This window comes from Vombatus ursinus, unplaced genomic scaffold, assembly GCF_900497805.2.
Source record: "Vombatus ursinus unplaced genomic scaffold, bare-nosed wombat genome assembly UNPS02014774.1, whole genome shotgun sequence".
Taxonomy (NCBI): domain Eukaryota; kingdom Metazoa; phylum Chordata; class Mammalia; order Diprotodontia; family Vombatidae; genus Vombatus; species Vombatus ursinus.
In genome coordinates this window covers 19,856,541-19,882,332 of record NW_020954552.1, presented here as the reverse complement: position 1 = coordinate 19,882,332, position 25,792 = coordinate 19,856,541, and the positions used below count along the sequence as shown (strand labels likewise).

Here is a 25,792-nt window from a genome sequence, read left to right as displayed (position 1 = left end):
TTTTCTTAATCTCTTGAAGAGTACAGTATATTGTACTTTGCACTAATAGTTGCTTAATACATGTTTGTTTTCTAAAAGAGATATTAGAAGACCTGGAGTCTGTCTTCAAGGAACTTATAACTTGGCTGGAGAGAAAGGACAAATTACAATACAAGAAAGATAAAACATAGCAGAATACAGTAATGCTAAACAAACTACAAATGGTTCAGAACATCAGGGAGAGGATTATGGGTTCATTCCAGGTTGAAGGGCTTAAATGAGGAAAGGGATTTTAGCTAGACCTTGAATAAATAACACAGTATCACAGAAGGGAGAAAGGAATTCTAGTTAAAGAGAAGAACTGTGAGTAAACTGTGCAGGCGGGAAAGAACATAGCTTGCTTGCAGTTAAGATCAGTCTGGCTAAAGAAGGTGTATAAACGAATTTTTTTTTTTCAAAAGATGGTTCCAAAATGTTGACAACGCTTGTCTATTTTGAATGAAATAGAAAACTCATGAAATTCAAACAAATCTATGGAAAAAATTAGCATAGTGTCATTTTTAAATGATCACTAGAACAATCCATTAGGATAAGAAAATGAGAAATTAGCTTACTTGAAATGTAAATAGAGGATAATGTATGAATATGCCATTGGTTCTCTACTAAGATACCAGATAAAGATCCATTAGCAAACTCCTTAGTATGCATTTTCATAGGTTTAATATAAAGAATATCCATTAGCTAAATAGAAGGCTGACAACATGTGACCATGTTGACTAAAATCTCTTTCCTACCTGATAAATGCAAATATAAAATTAGAAAACTATTAAAATTCAAAAAGAAGATTATTCAGTGATGAGTACTAATGGCTGAAATGAACAGAAGAATTTAATTCACATAATCCAGTTGACAAGCAAGATCCTAACTAATAAACTGTCACTTAACCTCTGGGCCTCTGTTGTTCTACAGTAAAATAAGGGGGTTGAATTAGATGGCCCTCCCTTCCAGCTCTAAATCTATAATCCTAATACCTTTGCTACTTAATTTTTAAAAAGAAAAAATGTTATATTTCATAGTACTAAGAAAAGTAAAAAATTAATACAGAAAATAGTACTATGAAAAAGCAATTTATTTAGTCCTATGAAAAAGCAATATTATTTATTTAATTTATTTCAAAGAATTTATTTTTATGTCTATGCTATAATTTCCAATATTAGGAATTATTAAATAATTAGAGACTGGTAATAATTAAATTCCTTTTATCAGATAAGCCTAGATGATGCCTTTCAGGTTAGAAAGCTGTGTCTATGAGTCAGCACTGATGTACTGACAAATTCAAATTAAGTCAACTTGTTAAATTAAAAGTTAGATGTATTTGACAATGAAAAACTTTATATTTGCATAGTTCGCTTGGTCCAGACCTAGAGAAAATTTCTCACGAAGATAAATGGTCTAAGAACATCTCTAGAGGAGAAGGAATATATAGGACAGGAAGCGTGTCACTGGAGCAGAAGACCCAATGAAAAGCTGCTTCTTTGGAGTTATTAATATAGGTGAACTCTGACCATCTTGGCCATACCCTAGCAACTTCACAGTATCACTTTTCCTCTTAATGATATGATCAATATTAAACCTATTTTGCCAAATAAGCCTAAAGTAAAGAGAGACCATCACAACTGTTATCAGGCAAAAACTCTCTCTATATCTGTTACAAGAGCACATAGTTTGAATGAGTCCAGGAATTTCTATTTAAAGGATTGCAAAAATATGGACTCAAAGTAAAAAACTACTGCGCTGTGCTGGTACTTGGTCCTTAACAAGAGATAAAATTAATCAATATTATTATCTTAAGTTATTTTAGTAGCATTTCCTAATGACAATAATTGCCATAATATCCATAAATAATTCTGGCAGCTCTGAATGTAGCCATGAAATATGGCCTTTAAGTAGTCACTGACGGTGGATTCTACAAACTCTAACAGCCTGGGGTATTTTTTTTGGACCTTACAGTCATGAAGTTCTTCCTTAAATTTAAACAAACTTTCCAAATACATTTTAAGCTCGTTTTCTCTTATTCATTCCTTTCTGAATAAATATTTACATATATTTTAAACAGTTTTAAAATCACCCCATCCCTAGCTTCTTAGTCATCTTGTTAGTGAATCTTTAACCTTTCCTTCTAAAGCCTGTTTGCCAGTCTCATCATTTTGGTTGTTTTATTCTGCCTCTTATCAAGTCCAATACACTTTTAAAGTTTTTCTATATAAAGAAAATATAATTAAATATGCTACAAAATAATTTTTTTCAAAAGAGGCATCACTTTTAAAACAAATGTAAAAGCTTTTCAACCAAGACAACTGAACACGAAGGGAAAACCTAACGTGAACAAAACCATTTTAAAATTGTTCATATATTTGTTATCTGCACCTATAAAGATTTATGTTGTGGGCATAAATAATTATAGACAGTTCTGGTTTCTGATTTTGAAAGTTTAAAAATACTCGTTTTGACATTAAACTACGTGTAAAAGGATTTTTTAAAATATATATGCTTCACATGCTGCTTCAAGAGGTGAGGTTGGCGTGCCTGGCTCAGAGCCAGTCAGCAGCTCAGCTGGACATCAATGCACATTATGACCTCCCTTACAGTGTGTCACTTCTGAATTGTTTCCGAAGTAGAAAGTTTATTCAACCTCTCTCTCAAAATCAGTGGACCGACTATCATTCTGCTATTTAATCAAAGGAGGACAGGTTATTTTTCTGACAGTACTAAAGCCAGAAAGCAATTCCTAATGAATAGTTTGATACAAGTGGAATTTCAACTGTTTTAGCCTCAATTAATCCTTCTTGTCAAAACAAATGACTGCTCTAAGGGCTCAGATGTTAGGCTAAATCACAAAGGTCAATTTAACATGTAAACAAGCAAACAATCTTTGTTCATAACATCTGATGTTGTTTCAAGCTTATTTTCCTAAAGAAAAATATAACAAATTTTAAAGATAAAATTAGAAGAACAAACCTAAGAAAAGTAATCACCACAATAACATAATGCTTTGATTCCTAATAAAAAAAAAAAAAGCAGCAATATCCTTCCAAGACAACAAATCAGGAAGAATAAAACTTTTTAAAAAAATTTTTTTTGATCACAAAAGGAATATTAAAGGAAGAATAAAGAACTGTTAGTTAGAACTACCACTACTGAATCAAATTCCCCAAGCACAAGGCACATGAAGGCAAACTATCCTTCATTATTTAAGGACTATGTCAACACCCTAATATTAGATCTGTACCACAAAAAGCAGATATCTTGTATCTTTATGTACTGAGATTTGACTAGAAAACCTTTGATTCACTGGATTAAAGGTTAGGTAATAAACTGGATTCATCCTAAAGGAACAAAAGAGATGACAATGACAAACTGTAAGTGCTCATCCTGAGAGTTGTCAAGTCAATAGAAGTAACTACATTTTTAAGCCTGCTGATCAACTTGTGGAATCCATTCCATGACCCTGAGACTGCAGGGGAAGCTGGACCACATCTTAAAATATAAAACAAAAAAAATCATTAGGCTTCAACTTCCCTGCCAATCATCAAATTAGTTGAAAGGTATTTATATTAATAAATGATCATTTGCACAAGTAGCAGGTTATGCTCCAATGCAAAGTTGGAATTGAATCCATATGCTAGAAACCAGCAGTAGAAAAGAAAATTTAGATCCTAGAATCTACTTTTGCCACCAATGTCATTTACTCAGAAAATTTCAAGTGCTGACAAGGAAAGGAAGAAATTAAACCTCAGTTATGGAGGAAGGGGAAGCACCTCATAAATAAATGAAATTTTGTCACCTTGAACATGATCAGTTCGCTAGCTAAAGGAAACATTTTTAAGCCACTGGATATGCAATGTAGAGCTCTATACTGTTTAGCTGGTAAAATTATGAAGCAGGTAATTATGAAGTTCATATTCTCCTGTCCTATCACTGTTTGTTTTGTGTTATACTCCCCATTCTGGACGATCCTCCAGTCAGTGTCCTCATACTACTCTAAACTCTGAATTGCAACAGCCCAATTTCGACTGTCTTCAGGACAGGCCTATATATTCAAAATTCAGCCCTTGTCTGGACTCCTGCCCATCAAAACATACCTGTCCCAAGTCCCAACTTATTGATACTAATATATTAAAGAGTACTGAAAACAATATTATTCCAGAATCTTGAGGAAAACATTTCAACTCCCTGGGCCTTAGTGTCCTCATCTGTAAAATGATGAGTTTGGGGCTGGTAAAGACAATTCAGGTAGACAGGGTATTAAATCCAAGTGACCACCTAATGCAGGAATAAGGAATCTTGGCTAGAAAACCAGGGAAACAAAAGGTCAGGGGTCCAGAGGATTTGGATAATATGGATTTCAGAAACCAAGTTAAAGTAGTTAGGATGTAGGCAAAATGTTTTAATAGTAGGATTATACACCATTCAACAAACATAAGTATAAAATGTACAAGATACTATGTTAGATGCTAAGAACATAAGAACAAAAATAGAAGTCTCTCCTCTCAAGGAGCATATAGTTAATACTGATCCAATTACCTTCTGAGGCACAAACTTTATCCTTGTTTCCCAGAACTAGAACTGGACTAGCAATGTGGGCAGAAGAAGTCATCTAGAAGGTTATTTATTGCCTGAGTGCAACAGGTAAACCTGGTTCAAGTAACAAAGCATGAGGATGAGGAACTAGAGAAATGCTGATAGTTTTATGATCTATAAATTTTGAAATATAATTAGTAAACAGGGTTCCATTCCTTCTAGAGTGAAATCTGCCCAAATACTTCAATGACTAAGCAGCAAGTTTTGATTATATAGGAAAATTCTTGACCTTCTCAAAAACTGAAATCACAATAGTAAACTACAAAATAGAGCAATATGTTCTTCAACTATAGGTTGAAGGAAACATTTGTAGCAAACGTACTATCAAAGATTCTATATAGGACACTGATAAAAAAAAAAAAAGAATACAGTGAGCAAAAGGAAGAGCCAGGAAACACTTGTGGCACTTTGTTCTTCAAGTATACTGGCATACAATTTGCTCGAAGGCCTGATTCTGAAGACAACACAAATTAAGAAGGAACTGACAATTGTTAATTTAATCAAAAGGATCCTTGTTAAATCTCAAGGGTAAGCATGTCCTTAGAAAGTGTCTGTCACATGGTGTCTATTGCTACGTTAGTGATATGTATTTATCTGGGAGTGAGAAACTATTAAGGGCTTGAAAGATTCAAAAACTGTAATGAGTGGTAGCTTGATAATCTGGCACCCACTCATTAGACTGGAATTTCCAGTTAAGCAATAGGCTATGTGCCCAGTTACCCATTGGCCATCTGCCCAGAGGTAGCAAGGGGCAGTGGAAAGAGTACTAGCACTGCAATAAGAGTACCCAGATTCAAATCATGCGCTCTTATGCTTACTACCTGTGTGGACTTGAGCAAATCATTTAATCTCCTTGGGTCTCAGTTTCCATATTTGTAAAATGAGAGGGGGAACCAGGTGGCCTATGGGGTCCTTATAATTCTGATTTCATGAATTGATGAGCTGCACTCAAACTACATCTCAGAGGTTTCCTTGCAAACGTCATGATTCCTAGTACAATGATCTTTTGGTTATAACTCCGATTAACATGATGACTAACCACAATTCCAAAGGACTCATGATGAAACATGCTATCTACCTCCAGAAAGAGAACCGATGGACTCAGAGTGGAGGCTGAAGCATTTCTTTTACTTTCTTTTTTTGAAGGGTGCATGACTAATGTGAGAATTTGTTTTGCATGTCTATACACATTTGCAGTGGTTTTTATTTTTCTTGACTTCTTAACTGGTGGAGAAGAGAGAAGATCATTTGGAACTGAAAATGACATAAAACTGAATTTAAAAAAAAAAAAGATAAATGTACAGAGACCTGTAATGTGTGATTCACCTCTGACTGACCAAGAATTATATGAAACTTTGTTTTTACCTGAAACCCCTAACCAGAGCTAATGATGACACATTCTAAAGATAAAAGTTTGAAATTATTAAGAAAACTCACCCTTGCAACTCACCCTCTATGTATTCCAAAAGAACAAAATAAACCTTACTTCCACATTTCAAAAGACACATTTTTCGGTGGTGTAGTTACTACCTACATAAATTTGGAGGGTAACCCTTCTTTATGCCTTAGTTTTTATTAGATGCTGTGGCTAAAAAAATCCATCATCTGATGGTCAGTCTTTCAAGGCTGAGTATTGTTCTGTTCAGGTGAGTCCTCAGATGGCATAGTTCACCGGACCACTACAAGCCTTTCCACATTGATATGACCCATAAGAAACATGTGCTATTCTGGCATGGACTGAGAGATCCTAAGGTTATCTCCACATCATAATGAAAAATCAGAGCAATACCTGAGTAGAGGAAAAGGTACTTGTTCTTTTTTCTCTCTTTTTTAAAATTTTAAACTTAAATACAAAACAAGGAAAAAAAAGAACATTTCCATGTAAACATGAAAACATAAGATTCAATATTAAACAATAAATTTCCAATTCATGAAAACCTATATAACAAATCCCACCCACTGTTTTCAAAACAACCTAGCTTTTCTGTGCTTCCTGCTGGGTTTTCTTTTGTCCTCTGCTGTACACTTTTAATTTTATTTTTTCTACCTCCCTCCCCCACCTCCACCCTAAAGAATTTTTGGAACTGAAAATAACATAAAACTGAATTTAAAAAAAAAAAAGATAAATGTGCAGAGACCTGTAATGTGTGATTCACCTTTGACTGACCAAGAATTCATGGTATGTCCATTTTTTTTTCCCATTCAGAATTACACTTGATTTTGCTGGGTAAGTTGCCCTTGGTTGTAACCCCAAGCTCTTTTGAAACTCTATGAAATATAGTGTTCCAAGACTTGCAGTCCTTCAACATAGAAGCTGCTGGGTCTTGTGTAATCCTGATTGTAGCTCCATGATATTAAACTTTTTTTTCTTGTTGTTTGCAATATTTTCTCCTTAACTTGGGAGCTCTGAGACTTGGCCATAATATTCCTATAAGTTTTTCTCCCGAGATCTCTTTCAAGTGGTTATTGGATTGTTTTTATTTCTACTTTGCCTTCTTGTTCTAGAACTTCAGGACAATTTTCCTTAATAATTTCTTATAATATTGTATCAAGATTCTCTTTTTAATTGTATCTTTCAGGTAGTCCAACAATTCTTATATTGCTTCTCCTCAATCTGTTCTCCAGATCAGTTGTTTTTCTGATGAGATGTGTCATATTCTTTTTTTTCATTCTTTTGTTTTTGTTTTATTATTTTTTTGATGTCCTATACCATCCTTAGCTTCCCCTTGCCCAAATTTAGTTTTCAAGGAATTATTTTTTTCCTTAAGTTTTCTTCTTTTTCTAGTTGGTTGATTTTTTTTCATAATTTTCTTTATTTTCTTGGATTGCTCTTATTTTTTCTCCCTAATTCTTCCTCGATCTCTCTTATTTGATTTTTAAAGTCCTTTCTAAATTTCTTCCAAGAACTCTTTTTGGACTTGTGACCATTTGACATTTCTCATGAAAAAGGAGTGGTCCCCTATCTTCCTCTAACTATGAACCCAGATTTTCTCTAACCCCACAGTAACTATCTATGGTTGGGTTCTTTCTCCTCTGCTCACTCATTTTTATTTTTATTTTATTTTTAGCAGCTTATTTTTATAATGATTCTAGCCCCAAGGTGTGGGGAATGATGCCCCAAGCCTTAGGTCCTTCTTACTGTTATTTTCTGAGCTTTGTCCTGGGCCCAACTTTGGACACTCCTACCACCCCTTGGCCAAGGCCTGGGCCCCTAGTCGTGCTGTCCCACAAATGCTCTTGCCCTCTGTAGTCCTTTTGATAGTTGCAAACTTCAGCTGTCCTCTCTGCCCTGGAACTGAAACCAGGGACTCTGCTCTCCTCCAAGTGTCCACAGCCAGCAGGGCCTGAGACCCTCTGCTACTGCACTCACCAGATGTGTGCTAGCTCCTCCCCCACAGTGGCAGCCCAGCCAAGGACGCATCTGGTCGGCACAGGTGACCCTGTCAGTAGTGTCCCTCAACAATGGAAGGTCCTTCAGTCTTCTCCTACTCAGCCACAACCCCCTACATTGTCTGTGAGGTGAAAGTTCCAGAGGCTGAGGCTGCCTCACACCCAGCTGCCTCCAGAGCTTTTCATTTATAAATTCCTTCCTGTAGGGCTGGAAGTGTTTGCACTTCACTCAGGCCAAACCTCCATCCCTGGAGGTCAAGTCTTTTCTGGGATCTTCCAAAGATGTCTTAGGAGGACAAATGCCTTACCCCCAATTTTTTTTTTATTTCTGCTGCTCTATGTTCACTTTGAAGCCATGTTTTGTCTTTTTTTGTGGAGGAAATTTGGAAAGCCTAAAGTTTTCTGACCTACTCCAACATCTGTCCAGAATCCTCCTGTACCTGCTCTTCTCAAAGGTTTCTTCTCTAACTTATGCTTTGGATCCTATCCTTCCCACCCAGTGAGGAACCTTGCTCTAACTTATCTTTACCCTTTTGAGTAACTTTACTCTCTCTTTTCAATGATTTCTTGAATTGTGATTTTAAACATGCCCAAATTAAATACCTACCATAGAAAAAGGAAAAAAGCCACCTCTGGCTACCCCTTCAAATCTCCAATTACGATTTCTATTTTCTGTGATTGAACAGAGGGATCATAGCCTTATTCTACACCAAAACACCTAAATGAACTGCTGGGTATATATATCTCACTGAACAACTAATTAAAGAATCATCTACTCCCATAATTTCTATTATTTCAACACCCCTCATTTGTATTTTGAGAGCTCTAGATCTATCATACTGTGTGGATAAAAATGTGTGTCTATGTGTGTATACATTTATACATATATAGATTTATGTGCAGGCAAACACTCCTGTGCATAAATATACCTATGTACATAAGGATAAGGAGAAAGACAGTTTCTACAAATATGTCAATGGGTGTATGTGTATGTATAAAATGCATATAAATGTATTTCTGTGTGTATATGTATATATACATATATATGTATATATCTGTGTACATATGCATGTTTGTATATATGTACATGTGTATTATGTATATGTGTGTGTTTATAAAATACTATTTAAACCCAAAAGCACAATGTGGATGTCAGCTGTTATTATTAAAATCTTTTTTTCTCTCCAAAAATACCAACGATCCCTGTTCTGGTCAAATATAATGATTTCTTTTTAATTTTCAACTGCATCTAACACCACTAAATCTCTAATCCCTCTTTCTTAGAATTCTCCTGGATTTTTGACATACTTACACATGCTTTTTTCTCCTACAGCTTTTATTCCTATGCTGGATCCTTTTGCTCCCCTAGCCTTTCAACCTAGCCATCTACTACTCTACTCCCCACCCCTCCAATCAAGTTTAATCCTTGGCTCCTATTCTCCCTTTATATTAATTCCTTTAAGGAGTTATTTTAAATACCATCTGTAGGATTCCAAAATTTACATTCTCTCCAGTATATTCTTCACACCTTAAATGTTTTTCAAAAATATCTCGTCCTTCAAAATGGTACTTTCCCATTACCACCAAAAATATTACCACTATTCTTGAAGTACCCTAGGCTCAAAACCTTAAGGCATGATTTACTCCTCTATTGTTAGTCTCCTACATTCTATCCATCACCGAGACCTGTCAATTCTTCCTCTAAAATATGTCTCATATTTTCCATTTCAATTACATTGCAACTGCTGCAGCCCAGGACCTCAATGTCACATACGGCCTACCACGGTCTCCTACCTGATGTGTTTCTGGTCTTTCTTAGTTCCAGTTGGCCTACATGTAGCTGCCAAAATAATTTTTTTCCAAATTGCCTGCTTCCCTTCCTTCCCCTTCCCTTACTCTCCCACTTCAACTCTTCTTACTTTCCATTACAATAATCAGGTAAAAAAAAAAGGGGGGGGGGGGAGGAGAAGACAGCTAGGGGATGCAGTGGGTAGAGTGTTGTGCCTGGAGTCAGTCAGGAAGACTCATCTTCCTGAGTTCAAATCTGGTCTCAGACACTTACTAGCTATGTGACCCAGGGTAAGTCACTTATCCCTAATTGCTTCAGTCTCTTCATCTGTAAAATGAGCTAGAGAAGGTAAAGGCAAACCACTCCTAACACTCCAGTATCTCTGCCAAGAAAACCTCAAATGGGGTCACAAAAAGTTGGACACAACTGAAAAATGAACAAACAACAACAATAATCCAGCACTGTTAAGGAGAATTATCACTCTTGGATACAAGATATTTCCTGGTGAGTTTACAGAATGAAATATTTTATAAATCTTTTATGGAAATATTTTCTCCTTCTAAAAAAAGCATGCTGAAAATAAATAAATAGCGTGGGACAGAATTTAATGGGTACCGAACTCAAGAGGAGTTCTGAAACTTTCTGCAGAAAAAAGCTAGTTCTATGCTAAAAGGGCTATAAATCTTTGACTATGCAATACCACTACTAGAACTGTACTCCAAAGAGGTCAAAGAAAAAGGAAAAGACCTATAATATTTATAGTAGCTTTTTTTTCTGTAGTGGCAAAGAACTGGAAATTGAGGGAATGCCCATCAGTTAGGGAATTACTGAACAAGCTGTGGTACATATATGATTGGAGTGAAAAATTATTGTGCCATAAGAAATGATGAGCAGAATGGTTTCAGAAAAATCTGGGAATATTTATATGAACTGATACAAAGTGAAATGAGCATAATGAGGAGAACATTGTACAAAGTAACAAAAATATTCTAATAATGACCAACTGTGAAAGATTTAGCTACTTTGCTCAACATGATGATCCAAGACAATTCTAAAGGACTCATGATAAAAAATGTTATCCACCTCCAGAAAGAGAACTGATAAACTCTGAGTACAGCCCAAAACATATTTTCCCCCACTCTCCTTATTTCTCTTGCCTTTTTTTTTGCAACATGGTTAACACAGAAATGTTTTATATGACTTCATATGTATGTATACTTGATAACATATTGTCTGCCTTCTCAATGGGTGACGGAGGGGTTGGAGAAAAAGAGAGAATTTGGAACTTGAAATAAAAAAATGATAAAATAAAGAAAACAAGGTTTGTTCTGTTCTGCTACTTACAAATAAACTAATATACTAGCTATCACATATGTAACAAGCCCAATTTACTACATCATAACTTTTTCTTCATCCTTTCATTTTTATAATATTGTTTGCCATATCTTCTGCAAGACAGATAGATAGATGGCTGATGGTCATTTACCCATTCCAACTACAGGTACAGTCCATGTGTTCTATCCCAACATCCTCTGTGGTCTATACCCACAAGATGATTCTATCTTTTGTCTCTTTCTCATTGGCCCTCTTTTCCCTCACTTTCAGAGTCTACTACTTACTGCCCATCCACTACTTATAATCTTTAGCACTCGGTTCCCTTTTCTCTCTATTTTGTTTTCCCTTGTCTCTTGTTGTCGTCCTTATTCCCATGGTTCTCAAATTTCCCACAAGAAAGCTGACCTTCGTAGACATTCTCTGCCATGGTCAGTAGCCCTATCCATTTAGTAGACAAACCAATCATGTGTACTCAACTATTTTCACTGTTCCCTGATATTCACAGGATGCTTTCTTTGCCACCAAAGACAATCTTTAACCTAGTTTCAGTAGGCTAAAGCCATTATGAACACCTGAGGGCTCCAAAAGTCTACTCTCTGGATGAGGTATTATGATACAATTATTTATTATAAAGTTGAGTGTAAAGCAAAACATGTATTATATAACTAGGTTATTACAGAAACATCAATTCTGGCAAATTCGGGCATCTTTGCTTATTCTTGTTAAGAGTATAATTTTTTCTCTGATCTTATTGATGATTGTTTCCCAAGTATTTTTTTCCAATACAGTTCTCTTCAAACATTCTAGGAATTAAAAGTTCTTAGCTGGAAGCTACAAATCTCTATTACTTACAATATGGTATTGAAAGTACACACAATGTTTTATAAGTAGGCTTTTTACTATAGATGATATACAACTCTTCTACAGTATTTTCCTCTTAATGAGTTATTTATTTTGACAAGAAAGAACACAGATATGTTGACTTACATGGATAAGACAGTGCTCAGCAGAATTAATGAAATGAGGAAAAGCAAAAGGACTGGAAAATATCCAAAAAGGAAGAACCATTAATGTGGTCAAAGGTCAGCTTGGCTTCTGGGATGTGTATGACAAAGTCTGTTATGGTCTCTTCCAGCCAAGATGGCTGTCTAATTAGGAAGCAGACCACCAAGCTCCCACTTACTTTACTCTACTAAAACCTTGTAAGTTTGCACTAAACCAAATAATGATCAAGAAATCCAATAAGAAAATATAATAAGAGATTTCTTCTACTCCAGGACTTCACAAAAGGTCATACAGAAGTCATCATGAAAAAACAACAGGAAAGGAGGCTGCCAGCAAAGCCAATGCCAGCACAGGGTAGCCTAGCAGTGGTGACTGGATATGCCAGGGACCTTATAGCATGGAAGGGAAGGAAAAGGAAGGGAATAATCATTTAAATAGTACCTACTATGTGCTAGGCACTGTGCTAAGCACTTTTTACAAATATTACCTCATTTTATCCTCACAACAACCCTATGAGGTTAAGTGCTATTATTACCCCCCACTTAACAGTTGAGGAAACTGAGGCCAAGGAGGTTAAGTGATTTGCCCAGGGTCACACAGGTAGTAAGTATCTGAAGCCAGAGAGGGACTCGGGTCTTCCTGACTCTAGGCCATTACCAGCCAGTGCTCTACTCACTGTGCCACCAGTTGCTGTCTAGCCTGTAGGTTCTCTGTCTGGAGGTAGCAAGAGTAGAGGGCTCCCCTGAGAAAGCCACAGGAGGCTGCAGAAGTGCCATAAAGTAGTGGCCAAGGGTTCCTGAATAACTCCATAATGACAACAGATGTTCCACAAGGATTATAAGAAGAAATGAAACAAAAGGAAAATTAGATAAAAGCTCCAGAGGAAAGAATTAAAAGGATAAAAAGTAACTTAGAAAAGTGGTAAACCCTACCCAAAATATGGACTCCCTGAAAACCAGAATAAATTAAACAGAAAAACAACTTTGAAAGACTTTAATAACTCTGACCAATGCAATGACCCACCATGTCACCACAGGATCTGTGATGAAGCACATCTTGACAGAGAGGTAATAGGCACAATGTGCAGAAAACATACATTTTTTAAAATTGCCATTATGTGAATTTTTTTGCTTGACTATACTTACTGCTACGAAGGTTTCCTTCTGTTTCTTTTTCTTGGTTTTATTCAGTAGGGAGTCAGGGAAAAGGGAATATTGGCTGTAAGGATGACCCCAAAATATGGTCATTGTAACATTTTTAAAAATGCACACAAGAAAACGGAATGAAACTCAGAAGGAAGCACAAACAGGACAATTTTGGAAGGAACATATAAAACTTATTATATTCTTTTTTAAAAAGAGCAAATGAGTTTCATATTAAATCCTCTTTTGGTGTTCCATTATATATATGCAAATGCTTTTCTTGTACTTAAATTCAAAATAAAAAATTCTTAAATAAAAACAAGATCTATCATGACAAAAAACATAAATTTTCCAAAATGACACCAGAACCATATGCATCTGTTTAGTCATGACAGAATTTTTTAGCAAATGTGTTAAAGTAAAAAACACTGCCTGATTTTATAATGACCAGGTTAAAAAGAAATAGGGCAATATTTTACTTAAAAATTAACCATAAGAAAGTCACTAAGTAGAACATAAACAGATTTTAAGAACAGAGAAAAATAAACTTTTAATTCTCCCAAACTACTTCATAATCAATATTTTATATATCAAAGAGTAAATTTCTTTTTAAAAAGAGAGTAGTTATGTTTCAAAACAAAGAGAGACAGACTAATTTTTAAACATATACAAACTCACATTTAATAATTTTCTATTCAAAAAATCTGTATATTGACAAAGATTATATTAAAATCCTTTGGGGAAGAGACTCTCCACTAGAGGGCACTCTTGCAAAGCAGACAGGGTTCAAATGTTAGTTCATGACCACACTGAACCCACGGGTAATATACTTCATGTAAGAGAACTTGATATTAATTCTGTGCCCCATCCTTCCCTACAATACCCATGAATAAAGTTATAATTGTTATAAAGTTATAGTAAATGAACAGGGGAGGGAGATGTGGAAGGAAGTAAGAGTGAGGGTCAGGGGATAGGAGCTAAAATGTCTCAATCTTTCTCTCTTGAATATGAGAACACATAGTGAATAACACCCAGTAACAATTATAGTTAAGACTGACAAAGGAGAGCAGGAAATACAATAGTAATGGTCAGCTCTTAATTCCAAGCATATGACTAAAACATGGTTAACTATTCCCATAGTCCTCCAACAAAACGACTCTTTAGATATCATGATGAACCATAGGAGAAGAATATTTCAATATATACTAGCCAAATAATGAAAACAACCTAATAGAGAGTAGATGGTGTCCTTTTAAGTTTCTGAAAGGTAACTGCAAAATTTAGAGCTAGTAAACTATTTGTTAACCTATACTTTTTAAAAATTCATCAAGCTGAACTAAAATAATATTCCTTTTTTTTAGCCTAAATCATTTTATTAGCTTGTTTGCCAGGTACTTAATTATATTAATATATTATATTAATAAATATTGATAAATAAACATTAACAACTGGTTATATTAATAAATTATAAATGATTTCAGACTTTCTTTTGTAACTAATTCTACATATCTTTATTTTTCCCTTAATTTTTAGGGGAAACAACATGATGAAGTGCAAAAAGAACAGTTGTTTCTGAATATCTGTTAATTAGCCACTGATATGCGATATGCTGAAAAACAAACAACATACAATAGCCCTGCCCAAGGATTTCTCATGCTTAAATCCTCTAAATAGGCCTAAATAATATTTAAGGTTATCAAAGGCTTAAGGCAGAGGCAGGAAAAATAAGGAAGAAGGAGGGGGAGATAACACAGGGGGCAGTGGAATGAGAAAGAAAAGAAAGGATACATAGGGTGTGACATGGTAAAGGGAAACCAAACTCTACTGCTATAGATTGTCTATCCCTGCTCTGATCAAGGCTTCAAACCTCATGAAATATAAGCTTGATTCAGAGACTAGTCTAACGTGCCAGTTTTGTTCCGGTTCAATAATTTAGGAAAAATACAAGTTCCATTCTAGTTCAAATTGCCTTATTAAGGTTTTTTTGTTGTTCTTCAAAAAAAAAAAAAAACAAAACACAGGTAAGATCATAGTTTTACAAAGTAATGATATTTGAGATCAGTTCAGTTTAGGGTTCAGCAAACTAATGTTAATTCTGTTTTCTATTTAACTGGTCAGTTCAAATCCCTGGTTCTAAGACATTCACTCATCTGTACCTCTCTCTTTACTTTACCCTACAAGTTCAATTCAAAATAACATTTATTCAATACCTATTATGTACAAAGAACTCTGTTAGCACAGGAGACACACAAAAATAAAACAGTCCCTATTCTCAAAGATCTGCTATTTTCCCAGAGTAGGGGAGGGCAACAAGTAAGTTTAACAGGTATGCAGGTAAATAAAACACAAAGTAATTAGAGCAAGAGAACACGAGTAACAGAGGTGTAAGAGGAAAAGACCAGAAAAGATTTCTTAAGGGAGGTGGCACCTGAGCTGACCTGGTGCATTCAAACTCTGAACTCTCACTGTGAAAATTAGTCCTATCCTCAAATGTTGTGTTCATAACCATCTTCCCCCAAATTTGGTTGTCTATGAGCTCGTGCAAGACCCCATATATGTATGTACAGAAACACCCTATTCTTTCTCCCTCTACTCTTCTATATCCTTTTCCTGATTCAGATCTTCCCATTTCTTCCGACAGCACTATCTTCCCAGTCATCCAGGCTCCCAACTTAAGAGTCATCTGTAATTCTTTCCTCTTTCCCTCCATAACCATTTAGTCTTGTCAATCCTACTTCCACAACTTCTTTTGAATCCAGCCTTTCCTTTCCACTTACACAGCCTAGTTCAGACCCTTATCCCCTCTCACCTGGAACACTACACAATAGCTGTCTATGTAACTGATCTTTCCCCTCTCAATCTATCCTCAACACAGTTGCCAAATTGACATTCCTAAAACTCAGATATGACTATTTCACTTCCCCTCCTCAGAAATCTTCAATGGTTCTCAATTTTCCCTAGGATAAAATACAAACTCCTCAGCCTACATTTAAAGCCCTTTACAATCTGGATCCCATCTGCCTTTCCCATCTCATTTCATATTATTCTCTTTCACACTCTCCAATCCTGTCAAATTGGCCTGCTCTACACACCACACTTCATTTTCTACTCTACACCTTATACAGGAGGTCTGCCATGCCAGGAAAGCACTTCCCCCTTACCTTTACTTTATAATAGATCTCAGCTGCCTTTCCTCCCCACTTACTGGCCAATACTAAATGTTTGCTGAACTGAATTGAATATAACAGCATTTAGCAAATGGTGTTCTCTTCTTTCATGTAAATGCCCACTGAGAACTTCTCTATTGCCATTTTATTCTTTTTCAATCCTCATTAATGCCTACTCTTCCATATGAAAAACTGTGAGAAATGCTACTGAGAATATTCATCCCCTTTCATCTTGTTCAGATCACATTTACGATAGTTCCTGGATTTTTCAGTTGTGGAGTCACATAGGTGTCTTCTAAGTAAACCACAGGTGGTAAAGAAAAGTCCTGAAAACTCTTCCTTTACATGTTTACCATATTTTTTATTGTGGGAAGAATGTGTCTTATTTAATTAAATATAAAACAGCACATTTATAAAAAATAATATTAAGAAGTCCCTAGAAAGAAAAAAAAACTACTCAATTATAAGATATACCCTAAAACTATAAATACTGTTTGAAATGCTCTCTTTAAATTTTTAATTCATTAAAATAGTTTTCTGTTGCTATAAGCAGCCCACTTACCATAATTAAAGTGCAACTACTATCAAGTTATTCTGTTGTAATATTCATTTTAATTTATATCAAATTTTTAGCCCCTAAAAAAAATCTTAGTTTAAGAAGAGCTCAACATGCTAGAGGGGAAAAAAATAAAAGGAAAAATAAGTTTAAAAAAAGATTTTACAGATATTTTATACCTGTCTCAGAGAAGTTTTTATAACACCACAAACATTCAGATAAAGCTTATCACATTTATACTATAATCAAGAGCGGCACAAGAGAATTTAGGGGCAGCTACATCGACATGTGACTAAAAGTCTTTAAAAGGTTTAAAAAAAAATGTTCTACTGAATAGTTTTTAATCTTACCAGGTCTTTCCTTCCCAGTGCCTTTTGACTCAGCAAATTTCTGTATTAAACCTTCAACCGTGGTGTTTGCAATGTTGTTTATAAATTCTTCATGTATCTAAAGAAAAGTACAATTAAAGACGATTTTCTTTTCCCAGAAAAATTCCTACTCTAATTCAGAAGCAACTGCCATAAAGACAAGTTCGCACCAACATGAGATTTTTCCTTTGACTCAATGCTGACTAAAAGAGCCTTGAAAAAAAATATACAATCATCTATATAGCCTGAAAATTAACTCAGGTGCTTAGATTCAGACAAGTGAATCACTTGTCTCACAGAAGACAACAACTTCTTTCCAACTTCTTCACAACTCACCAACTGTTTCAGGGCAGACAACCCTCACAACAGACAATACCAATATAGGTGCTGTCAGACCATTTGGGATTTTGAAAAACAAAAATGGCTTCTCCATCTTATCACAATGTAATCCAGTGGTAGGATAAGGTTACTATTGACCGTCAATGCATCTGTTTCTTTCCCCCACCCCATAAATGGAAACAAAATTAAGGATCAACAGTCTCTTGAAGTTTATTGAAATTTCAAAACAATGTGGTTAAAATTTGCTAGCCTAGAAGCCTGTTTCTATAACAACCTAAAACTTCAGATATTTAACATATTCCATACACATATGACAGTTGAGCACAATTCATTGTAAAAAAAAAAATGTGAATCATCTTTACTGGTAATTATATCACTAAACCTATGAATGGTATATTTAAATTATGTACCTATACATATTTGTTCTTTTTAATCTAACATCCTTTGTAAACTTCTTTCTTGGCTATATTACTGTTTTGCACCCAAGTCAACATAGTCTGGATTTTTTATCTCATTCACTTCTGACACAAAACAATTTTTGCCTGGAGTAGCCAACTCCTCTTAGCTGTTAAAGCACAAGTTTAATGTAGGGATAAGAAGATAATTTTATATTAGTCACATACTAGTCACAGACATCCCAAAGTATACTACTCTTTTTACATGTTGGGAATGGTTGCCAGGTTTTTACACTAAACAAAGGTGATCTGCAAAATACCTTTAGTCAGTGTAATTCCTTGAACAGATCACTTCTTAGTCATTTTAATGGGAAATTATATTTGCGGGAAATTATATTTGCTAAATTAAACAGTAACATTATGAAAAGTACTCTTTTCTAAACAAAGGCAGAGAAATATAGGGAACAGAGTAGTGTTACTACTACCTATGTTCATATGCTCATATTGGTAGGATTTAATATAAATGATGGTTTATTAGCAGTGAGTGAACATGATCTCAAAGCATTAATTCTATTAAAAAGTTTGGTAACAGTAAGAGCTTATGAAATAGTTGAATGATACAGTTCATCTATGGTATACACTGGCTTCAATCACAGAAGGGCATATTGTATCTCCACCTACCCTAGAACATGACAACAATAAAGTTAAATCCATCACTTTTAAAAAAAAAGTTTAATATAAAAGAAACTTACCTGGCCTATCTGTAAGTGAATTTCCTGTATAGCCTTTGACAAAGATTCTATAATCTCTTTTATATGAATGAGGTGAGTCTCTTCAATATCTTGAAACTTCTGTGCAGCAAATATAAAAAAATTATAGTCTTGCCAGTAATAAAATTTCAAAATTACTTCAATGTAACTTTAACTGAACATATCTACTTTGTAAATATTTAATAATCAATAACTAAAAAATATTAGAAACTACTGCCAAGATGTTTATAAGCAAATGGATTTTACAAAGAGTAGATACTTAATAAATTCTTGCTGATTGGTCACAAGCTAAATGCTTGTAGATACTCTAAACTATAATTTGAAAATGTATTTTTAAAAAATAACTGATTAGAATGGACATAACAAAACCAGCTAATAATGCCAAGAGTTTTCAGATGTATAGCTGTGTTCAAAGTCATCTACCCAACTTTTTCATTAAAAATTTTTTTCTATCTTAATGAGACAGATAGTATTAGGAGTTCTAATCTCAAAGCCAAGATGAATTACACAAGTCATGGAAGACAGTTGGCAGATGTGATTACACATTTATAGTCAGTAATCTTTATAAAGTCATGAAAAATTAGAGCTGTAGCAGAAAACTAGAGATAGGAAAACGTTTCTTTTCAATTTTCAGAAAACTAAAAAGAGGAGGAATCTAGGAACTACCACATGGCAAATTTGATGCTAATTCCCCAGCAAAATTCTAGGACAGATTATTAAACAGATCACTTGAAAAGACCTTTAAAAGAAAACAGCAATCATTAAGATGAATCACTAAGAATTAGACCACACAGAATGTATTTCCTTAGAGTTACTAGGAAGGCTGATAAAGAGAATGCCCCTGATACAGAATAATTTAAGCATAGATTCAGCCATTTATCACTCCCCTGCAGAGAAATCAAATCTTGAGTGGCTCTCTATTGTCTATGCTGGTAAAAATTCAAACTCATTTGTCTTAAATCAATTCAGGCCTTCTATATTCTGATGTCCACTTATCTTTTCAGTCTTATTTCACACTATTCTCTTCCATTTACTCTAAGCTTTAACCAAATAAACTACTCTGTTTTCTGAATATGTCTGATGCTTTCCATGCCATGACAGCTCATAATGTTACTTGAAGCTGGAATGTCCTCTCCTCCTATTTTAATCCTGGCTGCACGCTTATCTTATTAAAATGCTATCTTCTATATGAATGCTTCCTTGATTGATGCCCCTAATCAGTAATAACCATCCTCCCTAGAATTTGCTTGTCATTAGCAGTAATATTCTATGTTATACTTTGTATTTGTACTTTATTCTCTACAAAAGCTTATGGTCCATGAAATCAGGAACCACATCTTATCTAAACTTTGTCTCTCTCCCAGCACCAGGACAGTGCTATTCTGTACACTGCAGAAACTTAATAAAGGTATGAATTTTAATCTGTCCAAAAAGTATGACAAAATCTCTCATGACATCTTTATTGACAATACAGAGAAATGATAGCTATAATACAGTAAGTTAGGTAGATTCATAATTAACTGAACATTTGTGTGCCAACACTACTAATTAATGATAAGAAATTAATTTAAGGGGAGATTGTGGGAGATGTACTAAAGTTTGTCCTATCTTTTTCAATTTTTTTTATCAGTGACCTAGATAAAGATGCAGACAGTAGGTAGCATTATTAAATTTGAAGATGACATAAATCTAGGAGGAATGACCAAAACTCTGGGTGACAGAATTAAAATGCAAAATTATATCAATAGGCTACAACAACTGACTAAGTTGAAATTTTACACAGATAAGTATATTTAGATTTTTTAATTAAATGCACAAATACATGCTTATTTAATAAAAATTTCATATGAAAAAGCTCTGTGCTAACTTGCTAGAGATATATAAGCTTTTTAATATGCTGATAAGAATTTCACTGAGAGTTACTCAGAAATTAGCAATGTTTAAACTAGCTGAATTAGTCAAGCAGGAAAAAATGTAAGCTACTATAGGATCACATAGAGCTATATGTATATCCATCACTGATTGCATGAAATCCATGAGGAAGCACTTGTTCATTTGCTTAAGGTTCTAAAGTAAGTTCAAATAAATAAATATGCAAATAATACTTTTTCACCTAGTCTGTCATCTATCATGTCAGACTCTAAGAGGAGAAGTATTTCCCCTGAATCCTATTCTTCTGGAGATGTGGGAAAATTGGAACACTAATGCATTGTTGGTGGAGCTGTGAACTGATAGAACCATTTTGGAGAGTAATTTGAAACTATGCACAAAGGGCTATAAAACTGTGCAAACACTTTAACCCAGCAATACCACTTCTAGGTCTGTATCCCAAAGAGATCATACAAATGGGAAAAGGACCCACACATACAAACATATTTACAGCAGCTCTTTTTGTGGTGGCAAAGAATTGGAAATTGAGGGAATACCCATCAGATGGGGCATGGCTAAACAAGTTGTGGTATATGAGTGTAATGGAATACTATTGTGCTATAAGAAATGATGAGCAGGGGGCAGCTAGGTGGCCCAGTAGATAGAGCTCCGGCCTTGGATAGAGGTCCCACCTTGGAGTCAGGAGGACCTGAGTTCAAACTCGGCTTCAGACACTTGACACTTACTAGCTGTGTGACCCTGGGCAAGTCACTTAACCCAAATGCCTCATCAAAAAGAAAAAAGAAAAAAAAAAGAAATGATGAGCAGGCAGACTTCAGAAAAACTTGGAAAGACTTACATGAACTGATGCTGAGCAGAAGCGAGCAGAACCAGAAGAACATTGTACACAGTAACAGTCACATTATGTGACGACTAACTTTGATAGACTTATCTCTTCTTAACAAAGCAAGGATCTAAGACAACTCCAAAAGACTCATGATCTAAAATGCTGTCCACATCCAGAAAAAGAACTATGGAGTCTAAATGCAGATCGAAGCATATTATTTGCCCCCTTTATTTTTTGTTTCTTCTTTTTCGTGGTTTCTCCCATTGGTTCTAATTCTTCTTTACAATATGACTAATATGAAAATAGGTTTAATGTGAATGTATATGTTGAGCCCATATCAATTTACATGCCATCTTAGGGTGGGGGGAAGGGAGAGATGGGGAGAAAACAGGAATTCAAAATCTTATGGAAGTGAATGTTGAAAACTAAAAATAAATAAATTCCTTTAAAAAAGAAAATTTCCTATTCTTTTACAAAAAAGGCTTTCAAAAGTCTTCAGCAGTAAAAACTCAATTTACTACACAGAGTAGTTCAGATACATGAATAAAAAACCTTTTGAACTCACAACATATTTGGGTAACTGGTTATTTTCGAAACTGTACAAAATATGTCTTTAGAAAAGTAGATAAACTAATTCTTATTTCTTAAAGCACATAAAAGTCTCAAATCCATTAAGACTGCAAAAAAAGTCCAAAAGTCTGCAAAACATTAAGAATAATAAGGGTGCTGTAATATTTTTATCTTTGTGGTATAAAGGATAAAGAGTTGGCCTCTGACTCAGAAATCCTGGGTTCCAGTCTCTCCTCTGACATATACTGGCTTAGTGAATGAACAAGTTATTTAATCTCTTATTATTCCAGGAGGTAGCTGATCTAAAGGCAGCTGGGCAGTACAGTGTATAAAGTGCTAGACCAATAGTCATGAAGACCTGAGCTCAAATGTGATACTTCTTTCTCTAGATGGCAGTGAGGGGACTGGTTTAGAAGCTGCAACAATGGGCTGATGGTTCTGCCTCCCTTAGGGCTCCTGTGTTTATCGGACTGCTGGCAAGCAGTTGGTTAGCAGTTGTTGCTATGTGACCCATGGCAAGTCATTTAACCTGTTTGCCTCAGTCTCCTCAACTGTAAAATGGGGATAATAATAACACCTACTTCCCAAGGTTGTTGTGAAAATCAAATAAGAATATTTGTAAAGTGCTAGCACTGTGCCTGGCACATTGTACGTGCTTAATAAATGCTTACTTCCAGGGACCTCTTTAAGACTGTTAAGTTACAAAGTAGTTGCTCATTTGTATTGGTAGAAGCAGCTTCCTCACTGGGAGTTCACGACACCAACTAAATCTGTGCCTCAGAAACATAGGCACTTAAATGCTTTCTTCCTTTCTTCCTTCCTCCCTCCTCCAAAATCTTTACTGGAAGTTAGAAAGCAGGTGACAATGTGCACTGTTAGAAGAAATTTCTTCATTGAGAGTTCACTAAATCAATTAAATCAGAGACTGAGAAACCTATGTTGAACAAAAGGAAAATTTTTATACTTAGGGATTTTTTTTCTAGCAAGAACCAGTGTGACCCTACAGCTATGAAAACACAGTTTCAACTTCGTACATTGACAACTTAAATTTCTTTTCCCATTAGTTGTACGATTAGCAGAACTGGCCCTAAATTAGGTTTTCAATAAACTAACAAAGCCCCTCTTCTCTCTGCTAAGGGTAAAGAAGATTCTGGAGTTGCTGTTTTTTTCTTTTTAAGTAAAATATGTCCTTATTTCATAAACACCAACCTGTGCCGTTTCTGTCATTTTCTGTTCAAAATCAGATTTGGCTGTTGCATACTTTTCCACATACAGCTTATAGGTATCTGTAGCTTTCTTAGATTTAATAGCCGCCTGTAACAAAAAAACCAAAACAAAACAAAACACAAAATAATTATTTATTCTTCTTTTTGTATGTGTTCATACGAAATAAAACAAATTCAAGATTTCTGAAGAGGTGATAGAGTGTAGTCATACATAGTAAATTTAAATATTTTACCATTACTTTATCAAAATTGCTTTAAGACATCTATTTTTTCTTCCTTTTTGTGAATGTCAATTACTCAAAAGTTAAAGCAATATCTTTGAATTAGCTGAGTCTACTCATTCTTTCACCTTTAAAGGATGAAGAATACTTTGAAAGTCAAATACAGTATTATTTAATTTTTCTGAGTAACTAATGGCATCATTTTATGATAATAAAATAAGTTTTGCTGTTAAAGAATATGGTGGTCCACTGCAGATTATTTAAATCCTCTACTAGCATGTCATACGCTTAGGAAAATCACTAAAAATTCAGAGACACTCCCACCTTTGAAAATTTACATTTCAAACACGAACTCAAAGTTAAAAAGTCAAAAGGCCTAAAGTTTTAATGATTTCAACCATCCCCATTGTTAAAGTATCTCTTCATTTCACATTCTTTGGAAAACCTCTCAAATATCACTTTATCTTCCTCTATTTCCTACTTCCTAAATGCCAAAAAATTTTCCCTTTCCTTTTCGAGATGTTAAGCATCTTGAAGGCATACTATTCCATATTCCTTTTAATCCCCATAGCTCTTACTACAGTAACAGACTGTTAAAATTTGCTGAACTAATTCTCTACTCATTCTCCCTCTATATTCCAAATGGAGTTACAGTGAGAAACCAGAGAAGGAAAGGAATTTCCACAAACAACAATAAAAAATATGACAACTATCCGTTTTTTCTTTTTGCCTTCTGCTTTATTCAGTAGGTTCTCACTTATTTCTGTATTAATTTTTACAATATCATGAGCCCTTATGAAAGCACTAAAGCAATATCTGATAATGAACTTCCCAATATTTAAGAATTATCTTGATGATCTCTCCCTAAATTCAAATAATCAATAAATTCCACGGTTTCATATTTCTATGGTGTTTATTTTTGTTATCTTTATTATAACTCTCCATCCTGGCAAAAGATTGAGAACTCTAAGAAAACTGACACCATCAGCAAGAAGTAACACTTTTGTCTCACCCGCACCTCAAAAACCCTCTACGTCATTTCCATTCTCCTCCTTTGTTCCCCTGTGAAGAGGTGGCCCTTATAAAGGTGGTCACATAAAACAGACAATTCTACAATTCTATTCACTAAATTTAAAAACTTTTGCATAAGTAAAATCAATAGATAAAATAATAAGACAATATTTACTGGGAATAAATATCTTCAGTTCAAATATCTCTAATAAAGGTTTGATATACAAAACATATAAGGAACTAATGAACGAATGAACAAATGAAGCATTTATTAAGTGCTTGCTATGGGCAAATCACAGTGCTAAGCTCTGGGACACAAATAGAAAAGCATAATAGCCCTTGCCCTTAAGGAGCTCACATTCTACTGAGGGAGACAACACATAAGGAAGGTTTTGGCTGCAGATCAGATATAAAGGTCCTTAGAGTGCACCAACAGAGGAGAACTTAATATCTCTTCACTAATGTCATATCCACTGATAAAATTTTGTCAGTTTCTGATGTTAAGCCATATGACAGTGCCAAGGACTTTGGTAACAAGAACTTCCCTTCCTGGGTCTTCAGGAGCCATGGCTGCAGCACCTACAGGAGCATCTCCATACAGATGATGCATTCTCTGAAGATAGTGGCTAGGGGAGTGTCACTCCCAAGGCACTTTCTTGGGTTTAGGATCCTGGGCTGTCTCCATCAGGGTCTGAAAGGACATGACAGGGGCCAAGGTAGTAGAATGGGGGAAGGGGGGAAGGTTAACTTTTCTGGCACGTACTGCCGTCTAATTCTCTCCCCAGGTGTTTTGCCACTTCAGTTAAGCTGGTTTGAGTGGCAGGTGTTTAACACAGCTGACCCCTTCTCCACAGGAGTTTCTTCTCCAAATGATGACAATGAGGACTAGTCTAAAAGCAAGACCAAATATGCTGGTGGGTTCTGCTGCTCCCAGGGCTCCTGTATTTATCTGATTATGGTGACAGTTGGTTAGCAGTTGTTGCTGGTGATGACAAGGAAGGAGCCTTTCTCCACAATGATTTCTGCTCACAATGATGGCTGGACTAGAAATAGTTCTGGTGGTTTAGGTTCCCAAGACTCTCGGGCTCAGAGCTCTGGACTGTTTCCATCAGGGTCTGAGGGAATACAGCGATGAAGGTGTTGTTGATTGGACTTGCCTAGCTCATGTTGCC

At 35.2% G+C, this 25,792-nt stretch overlaps 1 protein-coding gene across 1 annotated transcript in view; it reads right to left on the bottom strand.

Moving 5' to 3' along the window:
- The window catches only part of FCHO2 (FCH domain only 2), a 151,567-nt gene that overhangs the window by 60,341 nt on the left and 65,434 nt on the right, over positions 1–25,792 (bottom strand). Inside the window, exons 7-9 of the mRNA XM_027864185.1 lie at positions 23,372–23,476; positions 18,859–18,957; positions 17,355–17,451 (exon numbers count right to left, since the gene is read on the bottom strand). Of these exons, the coding sequence (XP_027719986.1) occupies positions 17,355–17,451; positions 18,859–18,957; positions 23,372–23,476 (301 nt within the window). The remainder of the gene's footprint in view (positions 1–17,354; positions 17,452–18,858; positions 18,958–23,371; positions 23,477–25,792) is intronic.